The sequence below is a fragment of the Rhinolophus ferrumequinum genome, chromosome 4 (assembly GCF_004115265.2).
Source record: "Rhinolophus ferrumequinum isolate MPI-CBG mRhiFer1 chromosome 4, mRhiFer1_v1.p, whole genome shotgun sequence".
In the NCBI taxonomy this organism is placed as follows: domain Eukaryota; kingdom Metazoa; phylum Chordata; class Mammalia; order Chiroptera; family Rhinolophidae; genus Rhinolophus; species Rhinolophus ferrumequinum.
The window spans coordinates 58,661,212-58,673,770 of record NC_046287.1 but is presented as its reverse complement, the minus strand read 5'-3'; the positions used below and the strand labels follow the sequence as shown (position 1 = coordinate 58,673,770).

Here is a 12,559-nt window from a genome sequence, read left to right as displayed (position 1 = left end):
GAATCCATCTGTGTGACGTAACCTGTTGCTAAGAAGTGTTACGCACTTCGTACCCCACTCTTGATTCCCAAATGATACTACCGCAGGTCACATTTGTGAAAGTGCAGTGAGGTTTCTGAGGTAAAAAGAAAAGCAAAACACAAAAGCTCTTTGGCTGCTTTTGGAATAGCCGTCTCCGAAGGAGTGGCAGGTGTCCTGCTGTCCGGGTGTCCAGGCTGTGAGATGTCTCGGTCTGGCGCTCCTGGTGTATGGGCCAGGGCAAGCTTACCGAAGCGGGGCTGTGCGGGGAGCCGCCCCGGGGAAGCAGCAGCTTGACGATGTCCAGGTGGTTGTGATGGACGGCCACGTGCAGGGGAGTCAAGCCATTCTGCAGGGGGTAGGGGGGAGACCGACAAATAGAACAGCCTTCACTCATGTGATTTTCTATTAGTGGTCCCTTTAGCTATAGGCAGCACCATTCTGAGATCTGTGTCACTTCTTTTATACAGGTAAAATCTGGTTAAAACTCATTCCCAAACCAATCTTGATTGGGAGTCACTAAAAAGCAGTACCAGCTGGACCCAGGGCCACCTCCTCGTTCCTGAGGGGCCTGATGGGACAGAACAATCAGCCTACTCGCTCAGAGGAGGCCACCAGTCTTTTTAGAAGGTCAAGGCCTTTGTCAGAAATATCAGTCTTCCCAAAGGCCACTATCCCTAGATGGCTGCCCATTCCAAAGATGGACAAAATAGGCTCGTGTAGGCAAGAGATGCCCTTCACAAATAGTAAAATTTACCCTTCTAAACTGACAGAGGCAGAGAAATGCAAACTCACTTTTCCTGCAGCGTTTGGATGTGCATCTCGTTCCAGCAGCAGCTCAGCTACCCTAACCTTCCCGTACTTGGCTGCCACATGGAGAGGGGTAAATCCTTTCTGAGGAGAAACACAGGCCATCAGAACCATGGGGAGTCACAGCCATCCTCCCTGGAGAAAGGGCCCAGAGCAAAGAGGTATCCCACCTTAATGGGCATGGAGACACCAAACTAATGAAGGGCACAGAATTTCTGAGCCCTCCAAGAGGACAAGACCTCAGGAATCAGCAGGCTTCCTCTACTACCTGCTCCCTGCACCTCTTGTGATGAGCATAAAACCGTCTTGTAGTATGAAGTGACTGCTAGCTAGCTGAGGGCAAGGTTGAGTTTTAATCCTTCCTGTAACCCAGAACCTGTCTGATGTGTCTAGAGCAGGTGCTGAGCAGGTAGTTATTCCATAATAAATTGTTGAAGGTTGGGTGGGTGAATGAGAAACTACAGTTCACCACCGTTCTGGGGCAGGACAACAACACATGAGGCTCACAGATGGCGGCCAGTCCTGTGGGTGTTGGCCCTCCCAGCTGTTTTCAGCACAACTGAGGCAACCCAAGGGACCAGATGGGACCACCCCTGCCATGCCCCAGGCGCAGCAGTGACGAGCCTGCTCTAATTACCACTAGAGAACAGGAGGAGGAAGTCTGTACCTTGGTCATACACGCCTGGGAGGCTTCCTTTTCCAGAAGTGCCAGGGCCGTTTCCACGTGGCCCTCTCTGGCTGCAATGTGCAGGGGTGTGTGGCCGGCAGTGGTGGCCAGGTTGGGGTTGGCATTATTTTCTAGCAGGAGCTTCACCATGTTTGTGTGGCCAATGCGAGCTGCACAATGAAGTGGGGTCTGGTCATCCTGGAACCGGAAGTGAAAACAAAGAACAGGGAATACTAAGGTTACCTAATCCAAAGTTTCATTTCAAAAGAAGGAAAATGAGGCTTACAGAGGTTAAATGACTTTCACAAAGTCACACAGCTAGTAAGATGAAGAGCTGGGATTCAAATCATGTGTCTGAGTTACAGAAACCAAAACGCTGTCTCTTATTTAATCCTTACAACAACCCTTCAAGTTAGTTGTAATTTCTTCTTCGTTGCCCAAAAAGGCTCAGCCTTCCCATCTGGGAAACGGGAATAATAATATCGACCTCCTAGGACCAAGGTTAAGATCAAGCAGAGAGTATATATGAGATGATTCACACAGTGTTTGGTACGTGATAGGCGCTCAATTAGTTGTGGTGATGATTACTGTTTCCCAAGTCATGTCTAAGTGTACACTTGTCTTTTTGTTTGACACTACTTTTGTTTGCCCTATGCCAGGGGTCATGAGAGAGTCTAAACTGCTGAAGAGGAAGATGACTTTTTAATCCCACCCCATCCCTTCTTGTTTGTGCCTGATGCTGGATGGGTTCAGTGGGTGAGTTCTCTGTGTTGTGTGGCCATCTGGGGGCCTCCCTCACATGACCCAAACATAAACAAGAGTTCCAACTCTAAACAGAGCCTCTGTCACCTGTGGGCTTGGAAAGCCTGATCTTGTCCAAAGCCAATCAACTTCCCAACGCAGCAGCTAGTTTTCTTTTTCATTCATGCAATACCTTGAAAATGGCTTTAACAGCAAGGGGGAATCATCCAGTTTTAGATCAAGTCATTTCTGACTTAATTTCACCGGCAATACTTTCTTCAAAAAGTTGCTTTGCTTCTTATACCATGACTGTAACACCATTATACCCAGTAAACACTGCAGACCAGCCATGCTCTTTGGAATTTCATCATCTGATGCAAAAATGTCCGTAGCCTTCTCAGAACCCCTGCAAAGCGGAATCTGAGTGCTTAGTGCAACGGACATGGAATGATGAAGAATCTTCGTGCCAGCAGTACTGCAGCCAGGCCTCTATTTAGGACGGAGTTCTTCTCGTTACACTTGAATTTTTTTATATCCCAGGATCCTTCCCACCTCCAGAACTCACCTTGGCCTTGGCATTGACTTTGGCTTTGTTCTGGAGCAAATACTTGGCCACCTCTGTGTGCCCTGCTCTGGCAGCCATGTGTAGCGGGGTCTCTACTTTCTGTAAAATGATAAAATTATACAAGTGTTAATACATGCTGGGTTTCCAAAAGGACACAGGCAGCGTTCCAAAGTGGGAGCCTAGAGAAGCTTGGCAGGTTTTCGTCCGAGAGGTGGAGTTGCCCCAGCAAGTAGCTCTTTCAGCCTTTAGCCTGCTGATGCCTGGTGTGGGTGTGTGTGTGTATGGTCTAATTATACTTACAAGTAAACCCCAGAGCTAATGGATGTTTAAAAATGCAAATGTATTTCAAGATAACACAGAATTTCCCAAATTATTGTCCAAAATAAAACCCCTGAGACAAGTTTAATTGGGAAAGCATCGGTATATATGGATGTTCTCCCCAAGGCTGAAGTCTCTGCTATTCTGAGAATTCTGCCTCTATCCCCAGAGAGATCTAGGGATCACTGGCTGAAGCATCCCTCTGAGCTCTTGGTGCTGAGAAAAGAGCCCTTGCTCTCCCCACAGGCTTACCACGTTCGAGACATTGGGTGACGCTCCCCGCTGCAGGAGGTTCTTCACGATGGGCAGATGCCCCATGAAGGAGGCCACGTGGAGAGGTGTCAGGCCAGACTAGAATCGGTAAGAGAGGAATGAGGAGAAAGGAGTCTTTCCTGCTCTTCCAAAGAAGAGACAGCCAGAGGTTGCTAAGGCTTTCTTGCCTCTAGCTGCTCTAGACTGGTTTACCAAGGAACGGGAATTAAATGAGATGGATTCATTTCTAGGAAAATGGATGGAGGGGGGAACAATCACTGCAGGGTAATTCTGCGCACATTTACAACTCAAAAAATTGCATCTGCTCTTGGAAAGCTCCCTGAGACTTGACACATGTTTTCTTGTCTTAGTAACCCCTGATTTACTCCTCTGAGCAGTCTAGACGTGCATACACATGCACCCTTGCACCACACACAGCTACAAAGAACCACTCTAAAGAAGGCTGCTGGAGGGAGACCATGGGCGGGAGCCATCCACGCATCCACAGCTTCTCTTACCTCGGTGACAGCATCGATGGAGGCTCCTGTCTTCAGCAGCAGCTCCATGACGCGGATATGGTTCTTCTTGCAGGCAATGTGTAAGGGGGTGAAGCCATTCTGCAGCCCCACAAAGGAAGACAGACAAGCAGGAGCTTATACATGAGCCCAAGGAGCACCCAGACCACCTTGCTGATTGAAAGGCAGCCTCTGCTCCAGCCTGTCAGCAAGTCCCACAGATCGGAATGCCAATCTCTGCAAACCTTTTCAGAGGCAGGTGACTCTTACTTTATACACGAGGCACGTTCCGGAGTATGTTGTCTATAAACCTTTTTTAAAAATTTAATCATATTTTTGGATGTAAGAAAAGATAAAAGAGCCTGCCGTTTAAAGTTTCCTTAAGGAGAAATCTTTCATAAAGAGTACTTTTGTGAAGCAAATCACGTTCTCTCTTTCCGGAAAATGACAATCATTTTTAGTAAAATGGATTTCTATATATCAGCTCTGCTCTAAAGTGATATGCTGAAATGCGAACTCCACAAGGGCAGGGAAACTTGTTTATTTGCTTGGTTTTGTCTGTTTGCTCGTGTTTTCAGTGCGTTAGACCCCTAGGGCAGTGGTGCTCAAAGTGTGTGGGGGGGATTTTGTACCCCCATGCCCACCCTTGGGACCTTTGGCAATGTCTAGAGACATTTTTGATTGTCACAACTAGAGGAGGAGTGCTGTTAGCACCCAGCGGGTAGAGGCTGCTAAACATCCGACAGTGTACAGGTGAGCTTCCCGCGACAAAAACTGTCAGGCCCCACATGTCAATAGTGCTGAGGTTGACAAGCTCCGACTACCCTAGAACAGTGCCTGGCATGTGGTGAGAGCCGAATGAGAGCTTTCTGCGTGAATGAATGAGCCATGCTTGCAGTCCCTGGAGGCTATCCTGCCTTCTACATTCTCCTCCCCTGGGAACAGGCAGAGGGAAGAGGGTGGTCAGGGGCGGGCTCAGTGCAGAGTTCCAGCCCCACTACATCCCTGCGCCACCCTGGGAGGCTCTGACCTAGGGCATGGGGAGGAGCCATGGTCTCAGGAGGGCATTAGCTTTAGCCTGAACTCACCTTTACGTGAGCACCGTGGACACTGTAAGCCCCTCTGCAGAGGAAGGATGCTTAGCTCAGGCCATTTCACTCGCCCCAAAAGCAGATAAAAAAAGCCAGGCAGTCTCTGAGAAACCACCCTAGGCTCTGGGCTGGGGTCAGACGCAGTAACACCCCCAACCCACGTACATGCTGTGAACACTGCTTCCTGAGTCAGGTCTCTTGGGCCCTCCCCTGCTCTCAGGCTGTTACCAGAGGTACAGGAGGTGACACTCAGCTGGATGTGGTGGGGAGTGGAAAGTTAGTGTCCTGCCTGTGCACTGACATACCTCCTGAGCCTTCGCAGGCACTGACACTTTCCAGGCCCTGAAGCTCAGGAGGAGTCCCAGTGCCAGCTGGCGCCCCTCCCACAAGGCTCAGTCATGCATCTCGGGTCCTGCCTCCCTTGGCCCTTGCCCCTCTGGCACCTTCTCCAATAGCCTCCCACTCACCAGGGCTCTGGAGTTTGGTTTGGCCCCTTTATCCAAAAGGACCTTGGCCACTCTGTGATGGCCACAGTGGGCTGCCACGTGGAGTGGGGTCAGGTGATCCAGGGTGATGTCGTCTATCTCTGCGTTGTATTGCAACAGAAGTCGGACACAGTCAAGGTGGTCTCCCTGAGCCGCCATGTGAATTGGGGACAAGCCATTCTGGATAAAGGGAAAAAAAAACACAAATAATCGCAAAGGCACCTGGGGACAGAACATGGCAATTTAGGACGTGATTCCAACCTCACTTCTTACTTCTTCCCTACACTTCACTTTGTGTGGCTCCAGAGTGAGGTTGGCTCATTCTGGCCTCTATGCTCACACTGATCTCTGACTGCACTCTTCCTTTCCACCTTGCCAAATCCTCCCAGCCAGCTCCAGCCAGACCCACTTCTTCCAGGAAGCCTTCCCTGGACTACTGTGGGCTTTTCTTATCTGTACCATTCACTCGGACTTGTATTCATAATTAACTTTTCAGGTGTGTGTGTCTTCCCTCCTTACTTATAAGCATCTTAAGATCAGTGACCATGCTTAATATCTCTCACATGCCTACAGTGCCCTGTACAGGCATGTAACACACATAGTGGTCCTTAATTAATGTGGCTTTGAGTGAATTCATGATGATAAAATGGAACTTGAATCTAAATCCTTCTGTTCTTTGACTCTAACAAATATACATCAATTAAAAACGTGCTAAGGAATCTCACTGTTTCTTAGATAGCAATTTATTTTAAAAACCATTAAAGACAGGGAGACGCATTCGTTTGTTCATTCATTCATTCATTCATTCAACACTTAAAGTGATTAATATGGACCGGGTATGGGTCAAACTCTGGGATAAAAGAAGAGAATAGATATAATCCTGGGCCTACGAAAGCTAGTGGACTAGTAGGTAAAAAAAAAGTGGAAACAGATACATTCTTACTATTCAGTTGGTGACATCAGGGAAAGCATGGTCAAAGCAGAGAGGTACACAGGAGGGTGGAGTCATGAGGGAAGGGACACATGGAGAGAAGGTTTCTGGGAGAACATGACCCCTGAGCTAGGACTTCACCAGGAAGACAAAAGGGGAAGAATCTCCCATTGTATACAATGCCAGAGGCAACCATCCTAGGGAACTTGATGCAGTTAAACATGCAGGAGGGCCAAGTGTCAGCGGGGGTGTGGAGCTGGCCTTGAATAGCAGGCAGGAGCTGTGTTGTAAGTCTGCGAGTTAAGGAACTGGGACTTCGGCTTTTAGAAAGTAACAATTGAAAGGATTTTCAGCAAGCGAGAAACACAATCAGGCTGCATGACAGCTGATATTAGTGTTATGGGTTGACCCGTGATCCCTCAAAATGCACATGTTGAAGTACTAACCTCCAGGACCTCGGATTGTCACCTTATTTGGAAATAGGGTAATTGTAAATGTAGTTAGTTAAGATGAGGTCATTATTGTGGGCCCTATTCCAATTTGATCGCTTTCTTAACAAAAAGGGGAAATTTGGACACAGACACACAAACACGGAAACTGCCATGTGAAGATGAGGCAGAGATTGGAGTGATGCTTCTACAAGCCAGAGAAAGCCAGAGATTGCCAGCAAACCACCGGAAGCTAGGGGACAGGCCTGGAACAGATTCTCCCTCACAGCCCTCTGAAGGAACCAATTCTGCTGACACTGACCTCAGATTTCTAGCCTCCAGAAATGTAAGACAATAAATAACCTTCTGTTGTTTAAGATAACCAACCCAGTGTATGATACTGTTACAGCAGCCCGAGCAAACCAACAGTTTGTTATATACTTACTGTATTTTTAAAAAGTCATACCATATTTCCCACTTGAAAAGAAGGAAGTTTTCAGTAAAGAATTTTCATAATCATTCTTTTTAGTCCCATTCTAATAATCTGGATAATATAAAATCATTACTAATTTAGGAACATTTATAAATTTAAATACAGGGCCTCTGTGGAAAAATGTTGAGAATTTCCTGACCTAATAATATAATTGGTGGTAGCAATTCTACTTTCACTTATCTGAGGATTTTTACTTTTATATGTACTTTCAAAGATATTGTCTCATGTAATCATCCCAACGACCCTGAGAGAGAGGAGTAGAGCTCTCCAGATGAGGAAATGGAGGCACAGAGAGAGAGTGAGAGACATGCTCAAAGTCACACAGCAAATCAGCCATGGATGGAGAATTAAATAAATTGGTTTAGTAGAGGATACCTTTATTCAACACACACACACACACACACACACACACACACACACACACGGCAGCTTGGTACTGTGAATCATAACCAAATTACAGATAGCACTGTAGAATACTCACACGATAATTTGTCAGGGAATAAATTAGCTTTCACGGTTATGAACCGTGCTACAATTTTATGACAGACAGCTTCTCACAGAAAACCTCCCGAGTGGCCATGAATGGGCCTGGTTTCTGCCTTGCTCTTCTAAGTTCACTCCCTCTAAACTTACCCCAGAGAATGGGGCAGAAGGCCAGGCAGCGCCAGGTGGTCTGACCGCCTCAGCCCCAGGAAGACAAGACTCCATGCTAGAACTGGAGGATGGGCCTTGGCTGTGGCCCCTAATGGACCTTGAGAACTATTTTGTTGTTTTATTTGTAACTTCACTTCAGTCTAGTCCAGGTTCTGAAGACTCTCCAAGTGCTTAGCTCCTGTCTTTTCTGGAGCCAGGGTAAAATAGACAAGGGTTGGGCTAGAGCTATAGTAGGCACAGGTCAAATCTGAACTGCTGCCTGTGTTTGTTTGTAAATAAAGTTTTATTGGAACACAGCCATTAGTATGGATATTACCCACGGCAGCTTTCCTACTACAATGGCAGAGTTGAGTTATTATGACAAGAGACCGTGGCCTGCAAAGCCTAAAAATATTTGGCCCTTTAGAGAAATTTTGCTGACCCTGAACTAGATAATAATCAGGGCTATACAGAGTGCCTCCTGTGTGACAGGCATTCGGGGTAAATGTCACACACACTGCCTCAGTTAGTAGTATTAAGATCTCTGTTTCTCAGAAATGGGATTTGGTCCCAGGCTGGCCTGACCTGGACCCCTGCAGAAAAGATGCTCCTCACAGAAAGGAAGTACGCACCTTGGTTTTAGCTTGGATGGGTGCCCCGTGGTCCAGCAGGATCTCTGAGATTCGCACGTGCCCATTCCGAGCTGCACAGTGGAGAGGTGTCAATTCATCCTTTAAAAGACAGAGTCACAAAGAGAAAGCCCCAAAGGCACCTATCAGAGGCCGTGGGACAGAAGACTCCCCACAGCATCATTCCAGCTGCAGAAGTATGCTGCGTCCTTAAGGACCAGCTCGACACCCGCACCGTCTCATTATATCGTCTCCTGCTGCACCCTGGCTCTTGCTGTGGGCTGCTCTGGGAGACTGGAGGCCCATCACTACCTGGTCAGCAGGAGCCCACCACTTTGGTGAGGCTCTGGAAGGCAGAACTCCCTCCCCGGGCCTTGCCACAGAGCTCGCTGGCACCCACCTTGGTCCTTGTTTCTATCTGGGCTCCACGGTCCAGCAGGAGCCGCACCATGATCACGTTCCCCCTGCGGGAGGCGATGTGCAGTGGCGTGATGCCGTTCTGGAGGGGAGGAACAGGACCAATCAGGGTGCGGAATCTTTCTCTGGAAAGCAGCTGCTCTGCACCCTACTCCCCTACCCCCCATTGCACCAGCCCTATAATGGCAGTAGTACCAGCGGCCATGTTAAGCCTACTGTTAGGACATTTCTCACCTGAGAAAGATTTTAAAACCTGTAAGGACATGATAGCACTGTGTTAATCACAGCAATCTGGCTAAACCCAGGTCACCCAGAGTCAATAGAATGGGCTGGAAGGAAGCCAGTCCCCAGCCCTCCAGGTTTGCCCCTTCTAGAAAGGGCAAATGGAGACTGAGGTGTGCGTGATTAGAAACCCACCGATGAGGAGCCTTAATAGGCACCAGGGCTGTCTCACCCACAGACTTGCAGTACAGGGGAAATCATGGTGAGATAGGAGAGGCGGGAGCACCTCGATTCTAGACACCCCTGAGCCCCTGGCAAATGTGTGGGGCTGACCAGAGAGCCTTACCTGTGGTGTGAAGTTGACACTAGCTCCCCTGTTGAGGAGTAACTGGGCCACATTGAGGTTCTCGTAGTGAGCTGCGATGTGGAGGGGGGTAAATCCCGTCTGGGGCACAACAGAGGGGGAACAACTTGTCACATGCCATGTACTGTCATTTCTAGCTCAGAATCAGCCAGGGATTCTGAAAATGGTGGCAGGGCCAGAGGACCCTATACATAAAGCAGATTTAGACCGATGAGAACATTTGCTCATCAAATGTCAAGAGATACTCTGCAGCAAGTTATATTCAAAAGCTAGATGCTGCCTCTGAGTGACCCACATTCTTTGTTTTGTGGTTCACAGGGACACACCATGGACCCACCAATGAGGAGCCTTTTCCACGTCTGTGGGGCCATTCACTTGAATGTTTACTTATGAAGAGATTTTAATTAATGAATAAAAGTGGTATGGGGTCCATGCTCTTGATTCTAGGGGTTGTTTCAGCCCACTAAAAGGGTGTGGCCGAAGGCAGACCTTTGACCCCTTGGGGGGTCCATTGTCATCTTTTTGTTCCATAACCTCAGACCATGCCTCAACCAGTCAGCAGTTTTTCAGACAAAACCCAGTGACCATGGGGTGGGGAGACTGAGAATAACCCAATATAAATCCATTCCCGCTATAAAGAAGAAATGAACAGCCTAAATTTACAGAGAGTAGATCAGTCGTGACTCAAAACATCAGGCAGTGAGTACACACTGCTAGCTGTCCAGGCCCCCTGGGATGATCCTCCATGTTCTCATCTCCACATGTGAGGTCACCTCCCTCCCTCCACCAGGGGGCGGCCAGGGAAAGACAGTAGGATAAAATTCTAGAACACCATCTGCTGGGATTCCAAAGTTTCACTCTGGCCAGAGACCCACCCTGCCCAACTGGACACTTTTCCGGATGGTCTGGAGCAACAGAAACCTTCCTTGCCCCATGCCAAACACATTTTTTAGGCGTTCAGCCGGGGTTTACGGTGAAGCTGTCCCCTGTGGCTCAGTGGGCATGGTTGGCACCATCTCTGGTTTGGGTCAGTGTTTGGAGAAATTGTTGGGAATTGATGGTGCCTTGGTAACCTACGGTCCAGGCCCTAGAATTCTACTGGTCCTCCGTTTGGCTGCCCTCACCTTGGAAAGCACGTCTGGGTTGGGGTCATTCTGCAGAAGCACCGCAGCTGTGCGGGTATCGTCATTGCGGGCGGCGATGTGCAGGGCAGGGAGACGCACCTTCCCCTTCGTCCCGTAGTTGATGAGGTGTGCCACTACGTTCTCATGGCCCTGCTGCAGAGCCACGGCGAGAGGAGTGAAGCCGTCCTGGCCAGAGGGGAGGAGGAAAGATCAACTTTCTTTGACTGGATCTGACCCCTGGCTGTCCTCAAAGCAGGACACATGCTTTCACACCGCACGGTTCTTCTTGCTCATGACAGGCCCTCGTCCTCCAGTTCTCTGCTCTTCAAAGCCCACTTCATCCATCAAGCTTGGCTTAAATGCCACCTCCTCCCTGAAGCCTTTCTTGGCCCCACTTTCTTTCTCTGCCACCTCGCAGAGCCTACAGAAATTTTTCTGAAGCACTTATATAATTTTCCTTTATAATTTGTTCCCAATCTGAATGAGTACTATAAGAATATTTTTACTACCCTTTGCTTCTTTGCTTACCCTCCCTCTCACCCCATCTATTGGTGCCCAGACAGTGCCTTAAACATGGCAGATGATCATTCATTTGTTCATTTCACGAATATTATTGAACACCTACCAAATACTAGAAATGATGCCAGGCACTGAGGATTTGATTGTGAGCTACTGTTATTAATTCCCTCAGTTGTGTACTGTGGGGCACAGGACCCCATAAGCTGCCAAAGCAGAATGATAACAAAGTCATGTAATCATTGAGTCTTACAATGTTAAGGGTCAAAAGAACCCTTGGATTTTAGTCCAATTTCATCATTTCACCAAAGACAGAATCAGGATCAAGCTAAAGTGACTTGTCCAAGAGTGTACAGTGGGTTCACGGCAAGAGCCTTTCTCATTAAGGTCCAAGGCAGACTTGTTAACCATACACACCCACATCTTCACTCCTGTCCAGCCCTCAGCGTTGGTTATAGTGGGAATGACATGTTAGACTCTGATGTCATTCCTCTGCTATGTGTCTGGGCATTCCTCAAGACCCATGACTTTGTCTCTTACTCCCTTGCAGAGTCCGACAGCAGCCAGGAGTAGTGCAGTGATCTGAAGGTCAAGCGCACTCAGTGGCACACCACACTGATCAGGACAGAGGATGCAGCTCGAGCCACGTCCCAGGAACACATGCCCCCACAACCATGTCCTACCCCCAGAGCCTTCCAACATTGAGGCCATTTCCCAAGGTTCTTACTTCTGTGGCTACATTCTGATTAGCTCCATTTTCCAGTAAAAACTTAACCACTTCCAAGTGGTTCTCTTGTGCTGCCATGTACAAGGGTGTAAAACCTTTCTGTAAACCAAGAGAAAAACTCATTAAAATTCACCCACAATATTGAGAGATGCTAAAACAGGTGCAAAATCCTCTACACTCTAGCACAGGTCTGTCTTTATCCTATTTTCACTCAGCCCACAGAGCAATACCCCCCACCCATATCTCTAGTTATAAAAACTCATTGCCACTTTGAAATGGCTCAGTGGGATTATTATAAAAGGCCACAAGGTGGGGGCGACACTCCATGGAAGTCTGTTTCTGCCCCTCACCATCATCAGTCAGCCTCCCGCACACACTTCTCTATTTTCACTCCCTTCTTCATCAGCCCCCCATATCCCTTCATACAGTTTCTCCCCCCCATGAGCCATAACTAAAGATATCGTTTGGCTGGTTTACTGAACAGGGAAAGGGTCCACAATGACCAACCACATCGTGCTTAGAATGTGTAATAGAAGAATGAAAAAAATAATAAAGGATGCCTTCTTCAGTGCTTGGAGACACATCACTAATAAATCTAGACTCAGCTACATAG

General features: G+C 48.0%; 1 protein-coding gene across 17 annotated transcripts in view; it reads right to left on the bottom strand.

Moving 5' to 3' along the window:
- ANK1 (ankyrin 1) overlaps window positions 1-12,559 on the bottom strand; it is a 202,645-nt gene that overhangs the window by 54,115 nt on the left and 135,971 nt on the right. For all 17 annotated transcript variants that reach the window (XM_033103923.1, XM_033103928.1, XM_033103932.1 and 14 more), the window contains exons 5-16: window positions 11,947-12,045; window positions 10,704-10,889; window positions 9,562-9,660; window positions 8,977-9,075; window positions 8,580-8,678; window positions 5,445-5,642; window positions 3,890-3,988; window positions 3,372-3,470; window positions 2,802-2,900; window positions 1,496-1,693; window positions 814-912; window positions 269-367 (exon numbers count right to left, since the gene is read on the bottom strand). In XM_033103923.1, the coding sequence (XP_032959814.1) occupies window positions 269-367; window positions 814-912; window positions 1,496-1,693; window positions 2,802-2,900; window positions 3,372-3,470; window positions 3,890-3,988; window positions 5,445-5,642; window positions 8,580-8,678; window positions 8,977-9,075; window positions 9,562-9,660; window positions 10,704-10,889; window positions 11,947-12,045 (1,473 nt within the window). The remainder of the gene's footprint in view (window positions 1-268; window positions 368-813; window positions 913-1,495; window positions 1,694-2,801; window positions 2,901-3,371; window positions 3,471-3,889; window positions 3,989-5,444; window positions 5,643-8,579; window positions 8,679-8,976; window positions 9,076-9,561; window positions 9,661-10,703; window positions 10,890-11,946; window positions 12,046-12,559) is intronic.